Source organism: Drosophila serrata, unplaced genomic scaffold (genome assembly GCF_035046125.1).
Source record: "Drosophila serrata isolate PLE 108 unplaced genomic scaffold, ASM3504612v1 contig_376, whole genome shotgun sequence".
In the NCBI taxonomy this organism is placed as follows: Eukaryota; Metazoa; Arthropoda; class Insecta; order Diptera; family Drosophilidae; genus Drosophila; species Drosophila serrata.
Genome location: NW_028257274.1, coordinates 951,982 through 966,312, shown reverse-complemented (window position 1 = coordinate 966,312; position 14,331 = coordinate 951,982). Strand labels below are relative to the sequence as shown.

The 14,331-nt window shown below is 41.9% G+C and overlaps 6 protein-coding genes across 7 annotated transcripts; 1 reads left to right on the top strand and 5 right to left on the bottom strand.

Annotated features, from left to right (window-relative positions):
• Positions 1 to 29: 29 nt before the first annotated feature.
• RabX4 (RAS oncogene family member RabX4) lies at positions 30 to 2,049 on the bottom strand. Its single transcript, XM_020959840.2, has 4 exons — positions 1,359 to 2,049; positions 722 to 1,014; positions 546 to 659; positions 30 to 485 (listed from the first exon to the last, which is right to left on the bottom strand). Exons 1-4 carry the CDS (start codon positions 1,480 to 1,482, stop codon positions 375 to 377), a joined length of 642 nt encoding a protein of 213 aa, XP_020815499.1. The 5' UTR covers positions 1,483 to 2,049; the 3' UTR covers positions 30 to 374.
• Positions 1,874 to 3,588, bottom strand: Kaz (E3 ubiquitin-protein transferase Katazuke). The gene has a single exon (XM_020959829.2). The coding sequence runs from the start codon at positions 3,465 to 3,467 to the stop codon at positions 2,286 to 2,288; it is 1,182 nt and encodes a 393-aa protein (XP_020815488.2). The 5' UTR covers positions 3,468 to 3,588; the 3' UTR covers positions 1,874 to 2,285.
• Positions 3,589 to 3,968: 380 nt separating this feature from the next.
• LOC110191375 (uncharacterized) lies at positions 3,969 to 4,424 on the bottom strand. The gene is made up of 2 exons (XM_020962226.2): positions 4,245 to 4,424; positions 3,969 to 4,151 (listed from the first exon to the last, which is right to left on the bottom strand). Exons 1-2 carry the CDS (start codon positions 4,413 to 4,415, stop codon positions 4,038 to 4,040), a joined length of 285 nt encoding a protein of 94 aa, XP_020817885.1. The 5' UTR covers positions 4,416 to 4,424; the 3' UTR covers positions 3,969 to 4,037.
• An 80-nt stretch (positions 4,425 to 4,504) lies between these two features.
• LOC147642642 (uncharacterized) lies at positions 4,505 to 5,082 on the bottom strand. The gene is made up of 3 exons (XM_086839828.1): positions 5,065 to 5,082; positions 4,918 to 5,001; positions 4,505 to 4,831 (listed from the first exon to the last, which is right to left on the bottom strand). The coding sequence occupies exons 1-3, from the start codon at positions 5,080 to 5,082 to the stop codon at positions 4,577 to 4,579; spliced, it is 357 nt and encodes a 118-aa protein (XP_086695954.1). The 3' UTR covers positions 4,505 to 4,576.
• A 1,568-nt stretch (positions 5,083 to 6,650) lies between these two features.
• LOC110191194 (uncharacterized) lies at positions 6,651 to 7,372 on the bottom strand. Its single transcript, XM_020961962.2, has 3 exons — positions 7,213 to 7,372; positions 6,893 to 7,147; positions 6,651 to 6,828 (listed from the first exon to the last, which is right to left on the bottom strand). Exons 1-3 carry the CDS (start codon positions 7,345 to 7,347, stop codon positions 6,763 to 6,765), a joined length of 456 nt encoding a protein of 151 aa, XP_020817621.2. The 5' UTR covers positions 7,348 to 7,372; the 3' UTR covers positions 6,651 to 6,762.
• A 1,268-nt stretch (positions 7,373 to 8,640) lies between these two features.
• On the top strand, positions 8,641 to 13,610 carry LOC110190272 (aminopeptidase N). 2 transcript variants are annotated; one of them, XM_020960649.2, is made up of 6 exons: positions 8,641 to 9,275; positions 10,755 to 10,913; positions 10,977 to 11,451; positions 11,570 to 11,808; positions 11,895 to 13,149; positions 13,206 to 13,610. In XM_020960649.2, the coding sequence occupies exons 1-6, from the start codon at positions 8,770 to 8,772 to the stop codon at positions 13,521 to 13,523; spliced, it is 2,952 nt and encodes a 983-aa protein (XP_020816308.2). In that variant the 5' UTR covers positions 8,641 to 8,769; the 3' UTR covers positions 13,524 to 13,610. The 2 variants fall into 2 exon arrangements, with proteins under 2 accessions (XP_020816308.2, XP_020816316.2); XM_020960657.2 differs by lacking the exon at positions 8,641 to 9,275 and having other exon boundaries at positions 11,864 to 13,149.
• Positions 13,611 to 14,331: the final 721 nt, after the last annotated feature.

Below are 14,331 nucleotides of genomic sequence, written 5' to 3'. Positions count from 1 at the left end.
TACTAAGTTAACCTTAATAAAAGGCACGATTTAGTTTCTTATGAGTATAAATGTATTTAGCATTATAATTATAATTATTGGAATCGAGACAATATGCATGTATAATCGACCGTTATGTATTCGCAGGAATATGCTAAAATATTTATGCTATCTTCTCTTGGACTATGTAACCTTAAAATGCACAATCTGAACGCATCACGTAGAATGCAATACGCCGCAGTGCCCTCCTCCTCCCACCCTGGGTGGTGGTGGCCTATGCTCGAACTTGGCTACAATGCTACACAACGCTCAATAGCTTTGGACAACTTGTTCTCAGGTTTTGCGGTATGCGGCTTTGCGGTTTTGCGATCGCAACTTAATCCATCGATGAGTATTTAGCAGGTGCAGCGATTCTCGCCGGAGAGACTGCCGAGACTAAAGGTGCCAAGGCCATTGGAGCCGGGTGATTTCTTGTCTTTGCTCTCGTCGTTGTCAAAGTTGTCGCCCTGGTGGAAAATTAATTATAAGATATATTCTATATCTCTCATATTAAGTATGTATCTTACCCGACGCTCTCTTTGTTCGCGAATTTTGCGAGCCAGCGAAAGAAACGCATCCTCGATATTTATATTCGACTTGCACGACACCTCAAAGAAGGGCATGTCAAAGTTCTCGGCAATCTGGAAATTATTCAAACGGTCAATATGGCAGGCATTTCAAATCCAATCCACCTGGAACCCACCTTCTCCCCTCTTTCCTTGTCCACCATACGCTGGGTGGCCGAGCATTCGCATTTGTTGCCCGCCAACACCTTGACCACATCGGGCGAGGCGTTCTCCTGGATGTTGCGCAACCAGTAGGACAAGTTGTTGTAGCTCTCCAGATTGGTCACATCGTACATGAGCAGGATACCCATGGCACCGCGATAGTATGCCGTGGTCAGTGTTCGGAATCGCTCCTGCCCGGCCGTGTCCCAGATTTGAAGCTTTATGGGTACGCCATCGAGGTTAATCAGCTTTTGCTTGAAGTCTATACCTGGGGGGAAAGATGAGATGGGATGAAAGGATGTTAGCGTGTACATAAATATGTATATATGCTTACAATTGCGGTTAAACAAATATAAAAATTATAACTATATATCAAATAAATTATTTAAGATATAAATAGATTTTAATGCCAAATTTTAGTACTAAAATCGGAAAGAATAATTAACCAAATAGGGTTTGTGACTTTAATAGTGATTTTCAAAGGACTCCATAATATTCTTCTATATCCTACTAATTGAATTTTTATCTAAATTCCTTTGACATAATATTAATATTCATCAGTTCTACTTTTTCGGATGCTGTTGTCTCCAGATTGAGGCTGGGGGTACTTACCTATGGTGGAGATGTATGTGTCGTAGTACTTCTCATCGCAATATCTGTGCACGATACAGGTCTTGCCCACATTGGAGTCGCCCAGCACCAGGACTTTATAGGTGGCCACAAAGTCCAGTGCCATATTGCTGGAGCCCGTGGATCTTGATAGTTGATATAAATATTAACAGCAGAGAGGAGCGGAGACAGCAGAGATGGCGACGGAGGTTTTGTTGTTTTGTTGGTGGTGATGGGTACAAGTGGTGGTGGTGGTAGTTTCGCTTTGGCTCCGAGGGGTTGCAGCGGGCTGTGTGTGTAGCTTGTTTATGTATTCGCTGGCTTGTGCTCGGCCTGGTGGTTTGTTGTTGCTCGCAGCTGTTCCTCCTAGAGTTGCAACGGCGTCATACAGATTTCAAGTGTAAATTTTCACAATTTCCCCCGAGGGAAGGGGGCGCCGCGCGCTCTCGACAATAACAACAGTCGTCCGGAGGCGAAACGCTGGGAAATTCACGTTAATTGACTACCAACTGAGTATCTTTGACTGGTCTCGTATGATTTAACCTTTATTTGTATCTTTAGTTTAATGTAATATAAGTGGTGTTAGGTGTGTGTGCATAGTGTGCCACTTCAGAGAAGAAAGGGTCGAATTACGCCGTTCGCGTGAATCAACCTCGACGCACTGACTGCTCTGCCCAATCCGTGGATGCGGACTGGAGTCGGAGTCGACTAATCAATAGACCTGCGCATGCGCAGCAGCAGCTTCGAGCGCCGATATATCGAAATCGGAATTCAAATCGAGGGCGTTCGCAGACGCTCCAAGTCGCTTATAATAGTAATAATAATATTAGACATAATTCTGGAGTTACATGTTCAAAAATAGAGTTGATTCTTGCTTAACTTAGTGCTGATAGGTTTGGGGAGGAAGAGAGGGGACCGATTGTCCGCCGCTTACATCACAAAGACCTTTTCGATCTTGGGGTTAGAGAACTTGGTATTGGTCACCGGACAGGTCACGGTTCCGTCGTCTTTGGTGATGTCCGGTAGGGCCATCTGCCCGAAGATCTGTCCGTTTGGCAGCATCATCGGCTGATTGTGTTCGTTGAGCGGCAGCCCCGTCACACGGCAGATGAGGCGGCTCTGGACACAGTGTGAATATGGCAACTTAAGGGCGATGCGGTTGAGATCCTCCTGGCAGACGGGGCAGTTGAGGTTGCGGCAGGTCTGAGCGTAGCAGTGGGGCGTCTTCAATGCCGACAGACCCGCCTGCACGGCCGCCGAAAACACGGACGTGCTGGACAGCTGGAAGAGGCGGTAGTTCTCGTGGCGGAAGTCCAGCACCAGCTGCTGCCAGCGCTGCGGGTCCATATACTTGCGATAGTGCTCCGCCTCGGCATCAGCCGGATAGGCCAGCAGGGCCATTACGTGGCAGATCTCGTTTAGCTGTGTCTTCTCGTAGGCGGGGAAGTAGCGGCGCGAGTGTTTCACCGCCTCAAAACGCTGGTTCTGACGCACCAGCTCGATGAATTCTTGGACCCGCAGGCTGAACTCAATTGTAGAGTTGATTTTGCGGAGCTTGGACTTGTTGTCAATGCACCAGAGAACGCACTTGGTTGTGCTGTGGCTGGCCAGATCGTCCTCCACCTCGCGGGACGTCTGGAATATGTCTAGGTTGGTTAGGTGGCGAACATCCGACCTGGCAGCCAACTCCTCGGCGGTCTCGTAGTAGCCCATACGCAGCAGATGCTCGATGACTAGTCGGTCCAGCCGAATACGCTTCCACTGATCAACCGATCCTTGCCACAAGTCGCCCGTCACACTGTTGGGGGGTGTGATGCCCTTGAGGTGCTCCAGCTTGCGCTTGCAGATCTGGGTAACGCTCAACTCGTCGTTGATGCTCTCCTCTGCCTTGCGCTTGAGCACTTGCAACTTCTGGGCCACATTGCCCATCAGCTTGGTCACGTCCGACAGGATGGGACCCTCGCACTCTAAGGCCTTCTCCACCTGACGCGATACGTTGGTCACCTGGTCCACCTCACGGTCAATGATTTTCTGCGCGGAGCGGAAGCGCTTGTTCAGAATCTCGTATGGCACCTTGAGCGTGGCGTGCTCCAACGCCTTAATCTCCGACATTTTCGAACAGATTCTTTTATTTTCGTTCTCCTGTGAGACGCAATTTGCTTTTGTCTTTTTTCCTTGCCTTCGTTTGTTTTTCTTTTGTGGCAGCAAGTTGCCAGATCGATGGTGGGCAGCTCATAGTGCTGCTTAGCTGTTAGCTGTTTTTTGAAAAAACTATTGTTATTATAACCCCATTTTTATTATTACTATTTATTATATGAACTTAATTAGATTGTTTTTTCATTTAAGAAACCTTAGTCTTTCAATTTCAGGAATGAAAATTTGCTAATTTTAAATTAAAATCCATGGAAATATTTCCCGCTAGAATTGGCTTATTTAGGATATATTGACAGCACTGCTAATGTTCACACATAGAAAATGGGGATGGGTTCTGTTAGCGTCCATCAGCTGATTGATGCTTTACTACGACAAAAACAAATGGCTACATTCAGATGCCATTATTTTCACACATTACGTATACGTATATAAAAAAGGATGAAAGTAACAAAACAACCATTTGCTGTGTATTTGTAAAGGAAACAAGTAAATTATATTTTTTGCAGTAATTATCAATTATCTAAGTATTTAAGCGTTGCAGCGTTGAATATAAACCAGACATTTATGACTGCAACATTGCTCGGCCATAGAGCACCTGCGTCTAAACGGTAGACATTTTTCGGATAAACTAAGCCGATCTATCTGATGAATACATATGAATTAAATTAAATAAATACATGTGAATTGAATTAAATATGAATTAATCAATTATGAATCAATAAATATAATAGTTACCTGAGAAAGATTTTTAGATAATGGCATTTCCAATGATAAGTTTTTACCACGAAATGGTCCGAACTCCGCCATTCCATAAGGTATACGGTAATATTTGTGTCGAGTAGTTGAAGCCACTCCACGAGCCAAAAATACAACAATCACTATCAGGCTTGTCACAGTAAGCTTCATGGTTAATTTCGAAGTGAGGCTCTATGATTTTCTTCCCTATTATATACCCCTCTTTGGTGTAATAAAATGGAAAGAAAACAGAATATTTTTTTTTTATCATTGCATTTACAGGTTGGTTTGTAAAACAAAAACATATGTGTCAGATTAAATATGAATAATTTCTATGTGGCAAAGAGACGGTGACTAAAGTCAACCACTGGCGGACTCTGCCAAACACTTTGGACAGAATCTGCGGCCACCAGATTCCTGTAATCAGTTACACCCCGAAACAAGCTGAGGAACATATTGGTGAAAAGGGTGATCTCATCCGGATTTAATGGATTAAGCTGTTGTTGCGTGGGTGGCTTCGATATCCCTGGCAGTTTACCATCCTTGGAAGGAGAATCAATTCCAGCGGGCAGAGCTTGTACTTGAGCCTATTAATAAGAGAGAAAAATAATTTAAATAAAATAAATAAACTGTCTCATAATTAAATGGGTATTTAAAGTTTAATTTCACTTACACCCACAACTAGTAAAACCAATATGAGGACCAACATAGCGATTTCTCTAACGCACAGTGAACTGAAGACCAAGTCAGGTCCCAGCTAGGCTTTTAAACCCCATCATTATTGACTCTCTGACCCAGTAGCATTAATTAATTGCAACACCTTTGGCTTGTTGGACATGGTCCCCTTACTTGTTCAAGTCGAGAATCGGGTCAAGACGCTCGAGATAATTGAAAATTGTCACTGTCAATATTTAATGCCAATGCCTTAGATATCGAAACTGAAAGTGGGAACATGTTAATATTTGAACAATCAGCTTTTAAAGGCTCTTGATTTTATGGGCCAAGGTCAGCATTTTTATAAGCTGTCGGTTCTTGGAAATTCTCTGGCCGTGGCACTCCCCAAATTTTATTCATTAGCTTTCTAAAGAAACATATATGTTTATGTTTGCTAGGCATTGTAAACTTTGAATTACCAATTTTTAAGAAATTTTTTATTGTATTCTATAGCAGTGACATTCAAAAAATTATGATAAATAGCTTTCTTATGAAACGGTATTTCGACAACTGGTCTAATGAGATATTGACCATTGATTCTAGTTTTTCTAAGAAATCAAATAATAATTGTCTTTTTGATATTAGTATTTTATTATTCAGATCTTTTACATTTTCAATTTCCTTGGATAAATTGATTAATTTAAAGCCATGATAGATTCGCTGATAAATTAATTAATATATTTTTAAAACAATATATTAAAATTGTGTTTGTTTTCAATTTAGAATCATTATATATATATTAATTTGAACAGAGTTGGTTGAAAGAATATAAATTAAAGTTATTTTCATAGTTTTATGATATACATTTTAAGCAACTGCAATTAAATTTAGATTAAATTTATTATATACCTATATCCATAAAATACTGTTCATCGTCGATAAATTATTAACGATTAACATCATAATGAATGGGATATCCAAAATCATTAATTTTCCGGGCACATTTATTAAGGTACGTCATACACTTCCTTGAGCAGCAGTCCCAATGGGTTTGACACTGCCAATTCAAAAGGATATAAGAAAATGTTTACGTTGAAATGTACCATCTTACGTATCCTCCATTAAAGGAACAGCCATTCGTGAAACCAAGAATAAACAGCAAAAGTACCAGTTTGGCGATTATATTCATTATCGACATATTTACAGTGCCTGATCAGAGTACTCACTGAGACGACTTCTGTGGTTCGCGTCTTATATATGGAAAAAAGGGAGAATTATTTGATTTTATATATAATTATTAAGTATCAATTATGTCTAGAAATGTTGTGTTTATTTATGCTTTTACATTTTTTGATACATAAAATTAAATTTTGATACATAAAATTTAATTAATTAAATTCTGTTTTATCTTACCATTAAAGAAATTATATATAAGATATGACAAATACAGTAAACAGCAAACTTATCAGGTCAAGCACATGTTGGGTTTTTTTTTACATTTTGTTCAGTTAATTCATATCACTTTGAGGTTGTCGCAAAAAGCCCGCATTTGCTTTATCAATTTTAATTTTACTCACTGTGTCAGTTGAAGGCTTTGTAAACAAATATATATTTCATATATAAACAGTATATATGTATATGTTATTCCAAATTAATGGTATTAAGTTTTATTCCTTATTCAAGATTTATAGAATGGTATGCTATTATAAACATTACTATTCTGACTGTAAAATAAAATGAATACAATAATTCTTTCAATAATCACAATATATTTTATTCTTTATATAAATATATTTTGAATAATACTTTGCATTTTGGTAATTAGATGGTTAGTCAGATTTCCTTATTGTCCCCTAAAAATTGCTCAAGTGACACACCTGTGCCTGTAGAAGTGACAGCGCAAATTACAACAGTCCGTGCTGCTGTTACACTGAAAAATAAAAGGGGGAAGAGTGAAAATGGGTCAAACTATGTACATTTAGAAAAATCCTTACCGGTCCTCCAACATTCTGGCACTGTGGCGTATCAGCTTTAGGCGGTGACTTGATAATATAGACCTCCTTCGATGGACTTGGCAGATCAGAGAGTCCAACGACTTGGACCTGATCAACTGGCGCCTTCAAATCAGTATCAAAGATTCCATTGAAGCCAGGCGTCTGGGAAATGGGAGTGCGGTCATCTATCTTCTTGGCACAGGTACTGAGGTAGGTCATGCACTTGTGCGAGCAGCACTCCGCGTGGGTCTGACACTGCCGATTTAAAGGGGGAGATTTAGTAATGGTACCCACGATCTACGATTAAGTATATATCTTACACGTTCTCCAATCTCTTGACACTGAGGAGATCCAACATCCTGACGAGCTGACACAACCCACAGGACGAACAGGAAGAGACCCAGTTGCATTATAGACATCTTGACGCTGGCAATGTAAACACCGAACTGAAGCATTCGGCTTGTGGATTGCGACTTATAGCGATCTCTGTTATGGCAACGACGTAAAGAGAGCGAAAACAAAATGACTAATTGCTCGACGGTATTATTGCGACTATCTGCTACCGCCTAATTAAACCTATTTATTCGTATTCACGTGTATTTCTCAAGAATCAATATGTCTAATATATGCGTAAGCACGAAGTCAAAAATAATATTTATCACTCACTGGAAGCGATGTTAGTAATGAAAATTAGATCAGTTTCCGGCTTCTATGTTTAGAATAACGACAACATTTCTTTCATCAATAGCTTTTACACCTTACCGAAAATACTTTCTGATAAAGACATTTAATTCTCTTTAATCACAAAATATTTTGCAGAGAATTTTAGACTAGTCAGATCAGGATTAACAAAGAGGACCAAGATCTTGTACATGATCTTTGATGGTAATTAAGGGGGACTGTCATTGGGAAAATCAGCTACAAGGATACACAGATCTAATTACCTTTAGGTATTCGTAAACACGCGTATTTGTTGTAGATCATAATTTATACAAGAGAGGTAACTATCTTCGGGAAGTTTATATACCCTTGCAGTTTTTAATTGAATTTTTCAATACTATTGGAAATTGATTATACCTAAGCATAAAATATTCACATTCTTTTGATCGATATTTTTCTTTGACAATTTTTTCGACACATCAAAGTTGATGCTGATCAAGACTATATGAGATTTCTAGGTTAGGAAAGGACTTCTCCAAAGCGTTACAAGCTTCTGACTGAAATTAAAATACCCTAAAAGGATATAAACAGATTCTGAAATATTTAATAACATTTATTTATTTCAACAAGCTGACGAAACACATACAGTTGATGAAATAACCCCATTATATATTCCTTAGATAAAAAACAGGTTCACAACGATCGGGAAAAGGGGATATATAGTTATCCCTTGTTTTAGGGGTTGTTATTACTCCTGCTCGAGGAGTACAAGTGCTGGGCATATCCCTAGAGATGGATGCACCTGCTACCACTCGAAAAGAGTACATTTTTTGGGCGGATGGATGGATAGTCAACCAGCATGGCAGGGCGAGTCGTTAGTGTGCCAAGGACCGCACCGTGACCTGCTCAACGCCACTGCCTCGAGTGTTGTCGTCGTCGTTGTCGTTGTCGAATGAGTACGAGTGAGTACTCACAGCCAGTGAGTACTCGTATTTGCAGAGCACTCTTATACTCGAACTCAATCCGCTCGACGTTCTCATCGATCAGCTCAGCCAGCTCCGCGCGGCTTATCTTATCGGGACAGGCGGGCTTTAGCTACAGATATAGCCGTGTGGCCACTCGTCGCCGACGCTCAGTCGAGTTGCGGTTGCCAGGGCGCGAGCAGATACTGCCTTCGAACCGAAACGATTCACAACATTCGCGTTTTCCGTATCACCATGATCACGCCGGCGCTTTCGTGTGCTTTTCTCTTGCTGGCGACCCTGCTGCTGGCCATTCCGGTGGTCCGGGGATCCCTGCCAGCCCGGGATCGACCATCTCTCCGCCTGCCCAACGAGACCTATCCGCTGTTGTACCGCCTGCACATCTCTAGCGACATCCACCAGGGCACCCTACTGTTCAGCGGAAACGCCACCATTGACGTAGCCATTCGGCAGTCGACAAACGAGATAGTGCTGCACGCCAAGAACCTGACCAACATTCAGATTACGGTACGCCAGCTGACCGGCAGCGATGTCGACGGGGGCTGGGAGGTTGTGGATGACCTGACCCACACGCTGAACCAGGACGCGGCCTTTCTCATTATCCATCCGCGGGAGAACTACCAGGCCTTCGAGGCAGGGCAGCGTTACCGCCTCGAGATCCTCTACACGGCTATTATGAAGTCAAAGCCCATGGGGCTCTACTATATGGATTACAGAGATGAGCAGAGTAATCGCACTGTGTAAGTAGTATTACGTCTATCGATCGAGCGGAGATTAGGTGAGAATCTAGAGAGCCTAGGGGATTTGAGACATATTTACGATTATTACAGAAGAGGGATTACGATGAATGGATATTATTCATGCTCAGTGTGAACCTGGAACTAATTAAACCAGTTTTTAAAAAATGAAAGAATTTAATTAGCATTTTGAACGATAATGCCGCATAATCAATTAAATAAGAGGCACCTTTCCTGATTGATGGGTTAATCCAAGACATGCACGCGCTATTCGAGGCAAATAGTATTCTCTTACATAACCGGGAGGGACTCGTTAAATCAGTTCACTTTGTATATACATACGCCTCCTCTCACTTTTATTTTGTTATTTCATTTTTTACTTTCTGCTATTATTTGTTTGGTTTTTGCTTTTTAATTACTTTGCTGCCGTAGACAGAGCCCTCGGACTTTATCGCTATCAGTGTATACTACCTCTACATAGTATATAGACCCATGCCATATGGCATAGGGACCGCGTCACCGGGGTGACAATGTAAACAATGCGACATAGTGAGAGTACTGAATGGGGGGGATTCTTTATAAACGAAACATGACTGTGTTGTGCCCACGCACAATCTGGGAGCTTCGGCTTATCATTTCCTCTGATAGCTGGAAAACCTCAGCGGGGTATTTAACTTAAGGCGTAACCAAAATCCCGGTAATGTTTTCATTTCAATTGGGCAATCGTTTCGCATCACTCATTATTTTTGGGTAAATATATACACAGTATAATAAGCTCGGATTGTTTCGAGAGGGAGCTCGGGAGAAGCTGGTTCTCGTCGTGATTGATCATTCCGGCAGCCGCAGGCTTTAACTGGTTTTTCTTAATTTTTTTTCCTTACTTAGAGTTTAACGATCTTGGAATTGGGACTTTGGGATTTTTGGCTTGAAACAATGTTGTTTAATTATATATTATTCATAGTCAGATGTCGAGTACACTTGGCAACAAGTAATGATCTGTGAATATAAATAAATTTGATAAGTCTGGCTGATTAGGAATACTAGCAATTGTGGGTAGTATTATACTTCATTCATTAAATTATACAGAGCAAGTTTTTAAAAATTTACATATTTTTAGGTACTTAATTAATATTATAAATAAAAGATTATCAATGCCAATGCTTTCTCGAACAAAAATTGCGCGGCATATATTTGATTTTGTTTTCTTCTTAGTAAATATATTCCTTATTAAGCATTTTTACTAAGAAAAGCTTATCAGAAATGCAAATAAATAATTCAGGCTTAATTGACCTATTGGTACTTAAATAATTAAATAATAATACTGATGAAAATTAAAAGAATGCCCTGAAAAGTGTATACAAGTTTTCTTTAAACTGGGTATGATCTCTCTATTTTAAGAGAATTCCACCTTGGAGGCGTTAATCATTTATTCAAGCATTATTTAATGGTTTTAAAATATAATATTTATATAAATCCTGACAGATATGTAGCTGCCACTCAATCGGAGCCCACATATGCCCGTCTGATCTTTCCCTGCTACGATGAGCCTGGATTCAAGTCCAACTTTAGTATAAAGCTAACACATGGCAATAGTCACACGGCCATATCCAATATGCCAGTCAAGGAAGTCTTTTCTCATGGGTATGCTTAAAGCTTGGATTTTTTAATTAAATTTAATTTAAATTTTCTTCTGTTGTGCAACAGCGACTTGACAACGACATTGTTCCACCCAACGCCGCCCATGTCCACTTATTTGGTGGCCTTTGTCATCTCTAATTTTGAGAGGATTTCGGAGACCTTTAGAGGAGTCACTCAGAGCATTTACTCCTCGCCGAGCACCAAGGAGAAGGGCCAGAGTGCCCTGAAGAATGCAGTTCGAACTGTGGCTGCTTTTGAGGATTATTTTGGCATATCCTATCCGCTCTTGAAGCTGGATCATGTGGCGCTGAAGAAGAACTACGGAGCGGCTATGGAAAACTGGGGACTGATCACCTTCAAGGAGGTCAATCTGTTGCAGCAGGACTCTGAGGATGTGCACAAGCGGGTGATGGACAAGATCACCCAGAATCATGAGATTGCTCATCAATGGTTCGGTAACTTGGTATCGCCCGAGTGGTGGACATATGCCTGGATGAACGAGGGATTTGCCACGTACTTTAGCTACGTGATTACAGATTTGGTAAGTCAGTAAATATATATGATTTAACATTTTAATTGGTTAGATGACTAACTCTAAAATGTATTTATTATTGCATATTTTGTGGCTGATTAAATAAAACATAATAATCCACTTTCAGCTATATCCCGAGGACAAGGTGATGGACACTTTCGAGGCCGATGAAGCGGACAGTGCCTATAGCTACAATAGCTTCTTCGACGTCCGCCCCATGTCCTCGTATGTGGAGAAGGAAAAGGACATCATGGCTGCTTTCGACATCATCACTTACAAGCGGGCGGCCTGTGTGATCAAGATGTTCCATCATGCCTTCCGCCAGAAGATCTTCGTGCGCTCCATCAGTCGCTTCCTGGAGAAATAGTAAGTAATGGTTACCTATCTCTCGAACTGATCAATTGGAACTCATGGGTCAAAGTCCTTCGCTCTTCCCTCTCTCCCTCGGCTAGTCGTTACAGCGTGGCCAATGAGCTGAATCTCTTCGATGCACTGCAGGCGGAACTGCAGGAGGACGAGTACTTCTCCAATCAGGTGTGGGCCTCTCGAATACGGGACATCATGCTGTCCTGGACGCACAGCGAGTGGATGCCCATTGTGTTGGTCACCAGGAACTATGAGAATAACTCCATTACCTTTAATCAGAGATCAATACACTCTAAGGATGAGCTCTGGTGGATACCTCTGAATTTTGCTACTGCCCAGACCCCAAGCTTCGAGGACACGCAGGTGGATCTGTTTATGCCACCGCAGGCGCAGTATTCGGTTACGCTGGAGGATCTAAAGTTGCAGCTGGGAGGCCGGGACTGGATTATAATGAACAAGCAGCAGACTGGCTTCTACCACGTCCACTACGATACGGACAATCTGAGGGCAATTGCCCGGCAGCTGCAGACGAACCATTCGCTCATCCATCCGGTTAACAGGGCTGCCCTCTTCCGGGATCTGAAGCCTCTCATCGAGCACAACGAGATGGAGAAGGTGGATGTGCTCTTCGAAATGCTCAAGTACATGGAGTATGAGGAAGATATGCTGCCATGGAACCAGGTGGCGGACACTATAGAATTCCTACGGCGCAACCTGTTCGGCACCGCTTCGGAGAATCTGTTTAATGAGTTTGTGCGTCGCCTGGTCAATCCCATTTTCCGTCGGCTGTTCCTGGACCCAGCAGCGGATCATACCTCGAAAAGCGCTCTGGATGCCGGCCTGGTGATTCTCCAGATGGCCTGTCTGGCAGATTCCCAGGAATGCCTAGAGTACACCCGCCGGTTTGCCAAGGAGTACATCTTCAAGAAGATTAACCTGACTATCGATTTCGACTACTATGCCACCTACGACACGGTTTTGTGCATGGGCATGAAGTACCTGAGCGATAGGGACTTTTACGCAGTCATCGATAAGATGCAGGCTGCGGACAGGAACACTGTGTATTATGACGATTTGATCTACTCCCTGCGCTGCACTCAGAGCCACCGGCACCTGCTCTACTACCTAGAGGTACTGCTGGGCGAGAACTCGACGCACCTGATACTCAGTGATCCAGAAGCCATGATGTATCTGTCCTATGTCTTCAAGTCCAACTTGGCGGCGAGGCCTGTCATTTGGCAGTACATCGATCGCAACTACAAGTTGCTCTGCCGGTCGCCTAATTTTGTGGAGCATTTCAACCAAATCGCCGAGTTTGTGCCCAGGCAACAGAGGCCTCAGGTGAGATCAGAGCCTCTATAAAGATTATACATCTATTCATTATGAATCTCTTGCAGTTTGAGAGACTTCGCCAGGCCATTGCCAGTCACATGAAGTTGGAGTCGCTGAGTACAATCGAGGAGTTGATTGAGTCCAACTCGGTGCTGGTGGGCAAGAAGGGAAAGATCAGCGAAAACTTCCTGGACAAGTTCCAGCAGCAGATCCATAATTGGCTGATAAGAGAGGTTCCGCCAGAAGCCGCCAAAAGTGATGCCATTCTGGCTGCCTCCCTCAGTGTGGCCAATGGATCCAGCCGGCCCCAGGGAATCCTCAAGGAAGCCACTCGGGTGGTTCGGAGTGCGTTGCGGTCCATAGATTCATCATTCTACAGATGATTGCCATGTGGCACTACTCTTAGGGACTATATAAGTACAAGCTCAATTATAAATAAATTAATTCCCCTAGAACAAGACAAGATTCAAGTCATGCCAGCATTATCAATGGGTGGCGGGAATAGAGCTTTTACCCACAACTCTTTGGATGAACGATAAGGCCTAGACGATTGGTTTTAGAGGGGAATCGATAAGCAAGTCCTAGAACTAAAAGTCATTGGCAATAAATGGTTATCTGATCTGTAAAACGTTTGTATGGACATAAAGTTTGTAGAGGGTAAAATCGAGGAGTTTCAGGACTTTCAATCCTAAGTAAGAATTTACAAATTTCTCAAATTTTCTTCAACTGAAATGATATTATTTATTGATGAACTTATAGAAATACCTTATATTTGCTTATAATCCAACTACTCATCATTTAAGGCTATGCACTTGGACGGTTATAAGAAAATTTATAGCTGTTGTGTATTTTCCTAGTTTATTACCTTAACAACTTGCATTTTTCTAGTGTCGTCTCAGACACACCGATAACCTAGCAATTTACGGCGTAATTAAGTTTAGACCTATTAGCCAATAATAATAGAATATCAATGGCGACCCTTATCCTGCCAACGATAAGGATCTCGCTACTGAATCATTTGAATAGTGATTCCCCTCTTAATACCAATTAAGATCTCCAGAAGAACTTGGCCTAGTTGAGCCTCTGAACTTGTGAGGGCTTTAAGGCACCGCCCGATAAATGAACGTTTTACTGCCTAATTAATCGTTAATGTTCGGCTTGGCCCAGTGCACTCTAGAACAATAATAGACC

What these genes read in the sequence shown, in the direction of transcription:
- RabX4 (XM_020959840.2), bottom strand. Translation starts at nt 1,482, where the DNA reads ATGGCACTGGACTTTGTGGCCACCTATAAAGTCCTGGTGCTGGGCGAC. An exon ending in CACATACATCTCCACCATAG is followed by an intron (nt 1,015 to 1,358) that starts GTAAGTACCCCC and finishes CTTTCCCCCCAG; the next exon opens with GTATAGACTTCAAGCAAAAG. An exon ending in ACAAGGAAAGAGGGGAGAAG is followed by an intron (nt 660 to 721) that starts GTGGGTTCCAGG and finishes AATAATTTCCAG; the next exon opens with ATTGCCGAGAACTTTGACAT.
- Kaz (XM_020959829.2), bottom strand. Translation starts at nt 3,467, where the DNA reads ATGTCGGAGATTAAGGCGTTGGAGCACGCCACGCTCAAGGTGCCATAC.
- LOC110191375 (XM_020962226.2), bottom strand. Translation starts at nt 4,415, where the DNA reads ATGAAGCTTACTGTGACAAGCCTGATAGTGATTGTTGTATTTTTGGCT. An exon ending in TATCTAAAAATCTTTCTCAG is followed by an intron (nt 4,152 to 4,244) that starts GTAACTATTATA and finishes TGTATTCATCAG; the next exon opens with ATAGATCGGCTTAGTTTATC.
- LOC147642642 (XM_086839828.1), bottom strand. An exon ending in TGGTTTTACTAGTTGTGGGT is followed by an intron (nt 4,832 to 4,917) that starts GTAAGTGAAATT and finishes TCTTATTAATAG; the next exon opens with GCTCAAGTACAAGCTCTGCC.
- LOC110191194 (XM_020961962.2), bottom strand. Translation starts at nt 7,347, where the DNA reads ATGCTTCAGTTCGGTGTTTACATTGCCAGCGTCAAGATGTCTATAATG. An exon ending in GTCAAGAGATTGGAGAACGT is followed by an intron (nt 7,148 to 7,212) that starts GTAAGATATATA and finishes TTAAATCGGCAG; the next exon opens with TGTCAGACCCACGCGGAGTG. An exon ending in GCCAGAATGTTGGAGGACCG is followed by an intron (nt 6,829 to 6,892) that starts GTAAGGATTTTT and finishes TTTATTTTTCAG; the next exon opens with TGTAACAGCAGCACGGACTG.
- LOC110190272 (XM_020960649.2), top strand. Translation starts at nt 8,770, where the DNA reads ATGATCACGCCGGCGCTTTCGTGTGCTTTTCTCTTGCTGGCGACCCTG. An exon ending in AAGGAAGTCTTTTCTCATGG is followed by an intron (nt 10,914 to 10,976) that starts GTATGCTTAAAG and finishes GTTGTGCAACAG; the next exon opens with CGACTTGACAACGACATTGT. An exon ending in GCTACGTGATTACAGATTTG is followed by an intron (nt 11,452 to 11,569) that starts GTAAGTCAGTAA and finishes ATCCACTTTCAG; the next exon opens with CTATATCCCGAGGACAAGGT.